Raw genomic sequence first — 8,383 nt, 5'->3', positions numbered from 1 at the left:
AATTATTATTATGATCACTACTCATATTATATTATTACTATCATTATTATCACTACTACTACTACTACTACTACTATTATTATTATTATTATTATTATTATTATTATTATTATTATTATTATATTTATTATTATTATTATTATTGCTATTTCAAATAAATATTATAATATAGCAACATAAAGTTTAAAACATAAAATGATAGTTTTTCTAAACATCAATATAGGATAATTATAAAACATATTATATCTATTACTTTAAATCTGTTATATATATATATATATATATATATATATATATATATATATATATATATATATATATATATATATATATATATATATATATATACATATACATATACATATAAGTATACAAAATTTTAAGTATTTAAAACATCTAAATAAATAGTCAATAAATTACTAATATAAGAAATATATTAATATACAAATTTAATCGATTACGATTATATGTACTAATGATTATACAAATAATATAGGTTCGTGAATCCGAGGCCAACCCTGCATTATTCAATATCGTCTTATGTATTTTTACCACAAAATACATTAGGTGAGTTTCATTAATCCCTTTTTAAATGCTTTTGCAATATATATTTTTGGGACTGAGAATGCATGCGCTGCTTTTATAAATGTTTTACGAAATGGACACAAGTGATCGAAACTACATTCTATGGTTGGATTATCTAATCGAATATGCCCTTTTTATTAAGTCTGGTAATCTAAGAATTAGGGAACAGACACCCTAATTGACGCGAACTCTAAAGATAGATCTATCGGGCCCAACAAGCCCCATCCAAAGTACCGGATGCTTTAGTACTTCGAAATTTATATCATGTCCGAATTAGGATCCCGGAATGATGGGGATATTCTTATATGTATATTGTGAATGTCGGTTACCAGGTGTTCAATCCATATGAATGATATTTTTATCTCTATGCATGACACGTATGTTTATGAGAAATGGAAATATGAAATCTTGTGGTCTATTAAAATTATGAAATGATTATTTATGTTAAACTAATGAAATCACCAACCTTTTGGTTGACACTTGAAAGCATGTTTATTCTCAGGTATGAAAGAAATCTTCCGCTGTGCATTTGCTCATTTTCGAAATATTACTTGGAGTCATTCAGGAAATATTTCAAAAGACGTTGCATTCGAGTCGTTGAGTTCATCAATATTAATATTAAGTCAATTATAGTTAGATATATTATGAAATGGTATGCATGCCATCAATTTTCGATGTAATGAAATATTGTCTTTTCAAAAACGAATGCAATGTTTGTCAAATGTATCATATAGAGGTCAAGTACCTCGCGATGAAATCAACTATTGTGAATCGTTTATAATCGATACGGACTTCGTCCGGATGGATTAGGATGGGTCCTTTCAATATATAGGATGTTGAGCGCCTTCATTTTTGGGGTATCATAAAGAAGCATATTCAGGTACCTACTGTCATTCCTAAAGGTATACAAGAATGTCTTATACCTGATGCAAATGAGATGGCCAAGGAAGCTGCTAAAGCCTTGTGCCATATCCCTATTCCTCGCTTAGAAGACTTGTTGCGCGACCCACAGACAACGGCGCGTGATTTAGTTGAATCTAAGTTGTGAATGTATTTGTGTTGTAATAATGCGTCATAGCGCATGTACTATTTTTTAACCTTTGTAGTTGGAATAAAGGTGTATGACTGTAATAGGAACATGTATAATTCATGATTGATTGCTTCGTTGTTTTTTTGTTAATTAGAGCTCAATTTTTGGGATGGCATGTTAGTGTGGATCCTTGAGTGTATTGATGTGCACTTGTAGTCGCTTTCAAGAGTCTGCCAAACATATTTGTTTAGGATTGAGTTCAAGCGCGACAAATGCTTTCGTTTATAGTCATGACTTGCAGATCTCTAGGTCTGATCGGGCTGAACTTGGTCAATCCAATGACCGTCACTCTCTGGTAAAATAGTCTAGTCTGTCGTCAAGTAGACTTCTTCCACGCGGGAGCTAGAGAAAGTCATCCATTAAAAAGGCAGAAACGCGCTAGTGTATTACTGTGCGCGTGCAATTTAAGCCAAGTAGCTATTCTGCTCAAGAGGTACAAGAAATAATAGATTGAAAATGACTTGTTGCTTTAATTTAATCGAAAGATAATATTTACAATATTGCAGTACACTGCCAGCCTATAAAGGCGTGTCTTATAGTAATTATATGTAAATTAAGACAAAATAGGTGAGTGATCAATTCTCCTAATTCCTACATTACATATAACATTTTTTAAGCACGGTAGCATGCCAAGTTCCCTTGATCGGATCACCCGTGAGCTCTGCCAGTTTGTAGGTCCCAGTGTTACTGATCCCGATGACCTTGTATGGTCCTTCCCAGTTTGGGCCTAACTTTCTAGTGTTTTGGGCCCTGCTTGCTGGATTGTCGCGCCATAAAAGGTCACCCACTTCGTACATTCTTGCTCGCACGCATCTGTCATAGTATTTTTCAATGCGCTGTTTGTTGGCTGCTTCGCGGATCGCGTCCATTTCCCCGCGTTCTTCCACATAGTCTAAGTTGTTGCGCAACTTTTCATCGTTTTCTTTTTCGTCATATGATAGTATTCTTTCGGTTGGAATGGTTATCTCCATGGGAATCACCACCTCAGAGCCGTATACTAAGCTGAATGGCGTTTCTCCCCAGCTGTTCTTATGCGTTGTTCTATGCGCCCATAGAACCTTAGGTAATTTGTCCACCCATCCCTTTCTTTTCATCCCTAACCTAGCTTTAATGGCGTGGCCGATATCTCGATTGGTGACTTCACACTGGCCGTTGACCTGTGGGTGCACAACGGAAGTGAAACTCTGCTTGATGTTCAAGTCTTGACACCAACTGCTGAAAGGGTTTCCTTCGAACTGCGTGCCATTATCGCTAACAATTTAATTGGGTATTCCAAACCTACATACGATACTTTTCCAGAAAAAATCCCTAATTCGCTTGCTTGTGAAGGTGCGCAGAGGTTTCGCTTCTACCCATTTGGTGAAGAAATCGATAGCAACCACTAAATATTCCACATTCCCAACGCCTTTTGGGAAAGGTCCTACAATGTCAATAGCCCACTTGCAAACTAGCCATGGCGAGGTGATAGGTATCATGGGATGCTGGGGAGCCCTAATGACTGGCGCGTGTAACTGACATTCTTGACATATCCTTATCCTTTTAGTCGTCTCTGCGTACATCCTCAGCACAATAGTATCCCAACTGTTTGATCTTCTCGGTGACTGTCCTGAACCCGGAATGTAATGCGTAGGATCCATTATGAATTTCGTCAATGATTGTCGTAACTTCCCAAGGTCCCACGCACCGTAGGGTTACGCCCAAATAGGATTTTCGGTACAAGATGTCTCCCCGTAGTTCATAGTTTGGTGCTTTCACTTTGATCTTTATCGCTTCTTTTTCGCTCTCTGGCAGGGATCCAGTGCGCAAGAACTCTATGATGTTAGTCATCCAAGTTGACTCTTCTTCTTCGACTGACGGACCGTTACCTCAGGCTCAGTGGACTTTTTGAAAATATGTTCTACCAATACCTTCTTTTCCAAATGATTGAATGTGAGAGCCGCTAGTTTACTAAGTACGTCTGCTTGTTAATTTTGGTTTCTCGGTATCTGGCTAATTCTGAAGTCGATGAATGTGTCCGCTAAGGAATGGACTAAAGACAAGTATGACTACATGGATTTATCATTAGCATCAAATGTGCCATTAATCTGGTTAGCGACCAACTACGAGTCCACGTAATCTTGCAACATTTTTACTCCTAACTCCTTGGCCATTCGCATTCCTGCTAGTAGCGCTTCGTATTCTGCTTCATTGTTCGTTACTTTGAAATTAAATCGTAGCGCATACGTATGTTCTTCTTGGTGCGGTCCCGTAAGAACTAATCCTGCCCCAGTGCCTTCGGAGCTTGATGCGCCATCTGTGAATAATTCCCACAGTTCCGAAGAGGGTGCAAGAAGTTTTTCGGGGTCGCAAATTGGGGGCATATCAGCAGCTATTTCGGCTAGATAGCCAGCCATCACCCGTCCTTTAATTGCGCTCCTAGCGCAGTATGCAATTTCATGTTCGTCCAACTCTATTACCCACTTGGACAATCTCCCAGATATCTTTGGTTTATAAAGCAGTTGCCGAATGGGTTGATCGGTGAGCACCGTGATCGGGTGCGCTTGTAAGTGTCTGCGTAGTTGACGCGCGGTAATGACGAGCGCTTACACTAATTTTTCTACCGGGAGGTAATTTAGCTCACTTCCCGACAGTGCTTTGCTAAAAAAGTATACATGCATTTGAGTGTCTCCTCGTTCAGTGACAAGGACTGAGCTAATAGCTTCTTTAAAAACATCAAGGTAAAGTATCAGGATTTCACCTGTTATGGGATCCGTTAGTGTATTGAGATCTTTGAGGAGCGCTCTCATTTCTTGAAACGCCTTTTATGCTTCGTCAGTCCATTTGAAATCTGATTTCTAGGCGCAGTCTTTCAATGTGTGAAAGAATGGAAGTTGTAACGACCCGGAAATTTCCGACCAAATTTAAACTCTAATCTCTATATGGTTCCGACACGATAAGCAAAAACCCTAAAGTTGACCCGCACTTTTTCGATCGTTCTATACTTATAAGATTAATATTTACATAAATTAAACCTTACCAACATGATAAGCAATCCAAATTGTTGAGACTTATGTTTTCGAAAAGAGTTTTACACAACGTTTGACCGTCTAGTTTGACCGATGATATCACGAACTATACAATATATGATAATTATACGTTTGTGTATATATATGTATATATACATGTTTAACATGATCTAAGAATGTTTTAATATCTCATTTTATATTAATAACAATAAGTTATAAGTATATTTTGAAACTACTAACTTAAGTTTTCAAAACGATAACCATACGTAACGTTATTTGACTTAAATACTTATGACCTATAATGTTTATACATATATCGTTAAAGTAATGTATTTAATCACTTTTAAAGACTTAAATACATAAAACAATATAAGTATATTTACAAAAGATAGCTATATTTGAATCCTCGTTCCATTTTCTCAAAGATTTCTATACGTATACCTAGGGTATATGTACCCGTATCATACGCAGCTTCTAGATGTATTTACTATTGGTATATACCAATAAAAATCTGCTCCTTAGCAGCCTTAAATGATTAAGAAACATGTGGAACCAACCATTTGTCAAGTAGCATGAATTATTTAGCAAGAAAACAAAGTTAGGTATTTTTTTTTCCTTTATAACCTAAAAACGTTTTTATGCATGCACACCATTTCTTCACCCCATTTTCTTATACTTACACTTCAATTTCTCTATCAAAATACTCTTAACTTCATACTTGATCATCTCCAAGCATTTTCCCCATCATTTAGCTTCAAAAACCTTACTTAAACACCATAAGAAAACCATACAAAAACACTTCAAGAAATCCTTCCAAGAACACAAACTTACTTCCAATCTTTCATCCAATTCCATCACCCTTTTGGTTCTAGCTTTTTACTCCTCTTTTACAGAAACCTTGTCCAAGGAACTTGAGGTAGTATCTATGTTCATAACCTTATTCGATTCATATATATATAGCTATCATATTTTGTGGTATACAATTTTAACAACAAGAACATAGTTTGAAAGTTTTCAAACTTGTTTGCAAACTAAATAGATCCTTCTAACTTAACTTTTAAAATACTTCAAGACCTGTAATATAACTTAAATATATGCTAACTTAACAAGGTATAACTTGGTTTTTCAAAGAATATCTTAAAAACTATTTTTACGACGTCGGAGTGTAACCGGGGACTGTTTTGGGTTGGATAATTAAAAACTATCTTAAACTTTGAATTGGAGGTTTATGTTCTGGAAAAATGATTTTTACTATAAATATGTTAACACATAGAAATTTCATGATTTAATTCAAAGTATAAGTATTTTTAGAAAAATGGTCATTAAGTGTTATTTTTTTGTAACAAAAATGTTTAACTTCATAAGTTTCACTAAAGTTTCACCTATGCCGTGTGATTTTGAATACAAACCAAGGTATTTTCAGTTCATAGTCTTAAAGAGGGACTCGATCCAAGGAGATGGCAAGTTGAATCAACGAAAACGGATTTGTAACGAAGAAACTATGACCGAAACAAAATTGGTTATCCTAGACTTGTTTAACTTCGGGATTAATTGGGAAAAATTAAATAAATCACATATTTCTAAGATAACATGATATTTTATATATATGTACTTATAATTCAATTTTATATGGTTCAGGATCACCCGTAAACAACACGAGAAGATTAATCATAAGATCCCATGTTTGTACGCAACACGTCATTTGACAACACCGGTACTTTATGTACGCAACACGTCATTTGACGACACCGGTACCGTGGGTCAAGATTAATCTCGACCAATACATATACGATGGGGTTTTATTTATTTCGTTAGGGGTTTTATTTATTTCATTGCGGGTATATTAAACATCTAAAAATGAACCATTAAAATTGAATTACTAACAACGAGCTGCTAACTACGGACTAAGGAATTATTCAAAGTATTAAAAGTATAACAAGTATATATATGTGACGTTTGTTTAAAAAGAAAAGGTATTGATATATTATATATGGATAGGTTCGTGATATCAACCGGAGACCAAGTCAAATTATATATATCTTCAAGACGAAAGTGAGTATATAGTCCCAATTTTAAACTCTAAATATTTCGGGATGAGAATACATGTATTTTATGTTTTACGTTATGGACACAAGTAACTGAAAAATATATTCTACGTTGAGTTGTACCACTGGCATACTTCCCTGTAGCTTGGTAACTAATATTTACAGCGGTATTGTAAACGCGAATCCTGTTGATAGATCTATCGGGCCTGACAACCCCAACCGGACTGGACGACCAGTATTCAACGGTTGCACAGTACTTCATTTCGTGACTACACTTGGTACAGTGTAGTAAGATTTCATATTAAAGGGAATATGCGACGTGATTAATTGTTAATTATGGTTACCAAGTGCTCAACCACTTAGAATATTTTTATTAAAATGTTTATATATGAAATCTTGTGGTCTATATTTATATCGCTGTCGACATTAAACCTATATCTCACCAACTTTATGTTGACATTTTAAAGCATGTTATTCTCAGGTATGAATTAAGTCTTCTGCTGTGCATTATCTCGTACTAAGGATACTACTTGAGGCCATTAAGGACTTATATCATAAGGCGTTGCATTCGAGTCATTGAAGTTCATAGAGACTATTATTAAGTAAATGGCGGTTTAGGTCATTTGAATATTATGAAATGTCAGGCGAATATGTCAATTATGGATGTAACTATAGATTGTCTTTTAAGAATAAATGCAACATTTGTAAGATGTATCATATAGAGGGCAAGTACCTCGCAATGTTATCAACTATTGTAATTCGTTTGTAATCAATATGGACAACGTCCGGATGATTAGTTTCGGATCCTTTCAGTTGGTATCAGAGCGTTGGTCTTAGCGAACCAGGCCTTGCATTAGTGTGTCTAACTAGTAGTTGTTAGGATACATTAAGTGAGTCTGGACTTTGACCGTGTCTGCCTGTCAAAAGTTTTGCTTATCAATCCTAGTCGGAAATCATCTGCTTATCATTCTTAGGGAACTGCCTGCTTATCATTCTTAAGTCTAGACACGTCTTACTGCATTTAGTGCATCGATAGTGTATAGACAAAATTCATATCCTAGCGTATCTGTTACTATAGACATTGCCTGACGTATTTCAAAGATTCTCCGTAATTCATGGGATTTTGATATTATATATACATATGTAAATTATGTATTGAAGAGTACCAAACCCAACTCCTATAATCTATTCCAAACCAAAAATTCATTTCTCCGACCATACAAGATGGATTCTTCATCCAGCTCAAATTCCTCCGACTTCGATAGCTTCGCAGATATGGATTTCCATTCGAGCTCCGAGAACAGCGTTACCGGAATGGATCAACCAATTTCCCATCATCTATTCTGGATGAATTGGGGATGGGTTCGTAATATACTAAATTTCTGGAGGCAAGAAGAAGGTGATCCATTCCATCCACCAAATTGTCCTCTTAACGATGAACCTGAAGCACTTACCGGCGAACCTATTCGAAACACCATTTTCTCGCTCATTTCTAGAGTATCTCGTCATGATTACATACTATCCCATATTTCAAATCTTGTTCATTCGCTCGTTCCAACCGTCAATCATCCCGGTATAATAGAAGAAGTCAACGAACTCCGTGCTCGGGTAGTGGTTTTGGAGAATATGGTGCGAAGGTTACAAACACCAACAGCAGC

At 35.7% G+C, this 8,383-nt stretch overlaps 1 protein-coding gene across 1 annotated transcript; it reads right to left on the bottom strand.

Annotated features, from left to right (window-relative positions):
• Positions 1 to 3,774: 3,774 nt before the first annotated feature.
• LOC139868646 (uncharacterized) lies at positions 3,775 to 4,461 on the bottom strand. The gene is made up of 2 exons (XM_071856978.1): positions 4,276 to 4,461; positions 3,775 to 4,155 (listed from the first exon to the last, which is right to left on the bottom strand). Exons 1-2 carry the CDS (start codon positions 4,459 to 4,461, stop codon positions 3,775 to 3,777), a joined length of 567 nt encoding a protein of 188 aa, XP_071713079.1.
• Positions 4,462 to 8,383: the final 3,922 nt, after the last annotated feature.

The sequence above is a fragment of the Rutidosis leptorrhynchoides genome, chromosome 9, assembly GCF_046630445.1.
Source record: "Rutidosis leptorrhynchoides isolate AG116_Rl617_1_P2 chromosome 9, CSIRO_AGI_Rlap_v1, whole genome shotgun sequence".
Taxonomy (NCBI): domain Eukaryota; kingdom Viridiplantae; phylum Streptophyta; class Magnoliopsida; order Asterales; family Asteraceae; genus Rutidosis; species Rutidosis leptorrhynchoides.
This window is presented reverse-complemented; position numbering and strand designations above follow the sequence as displayed.

Bases quoted from the DNA above. Each gene is read 5' to 3' on its own strand.
- LOC139868646 (XM_071856978.1), bottom strand. From the start codon at position 4,461: ATGAGAGCGCTCCTCAAAGATCTCAATACACTAACGGATCCCATAACA. The intron at 4,156-4,275 runs GTAGAAAAATTA...TATAAACCAAAG, and splicing joins GTGAGCTAAATTACCTCCCG to ATATCTGGGAGATTGTCCAA.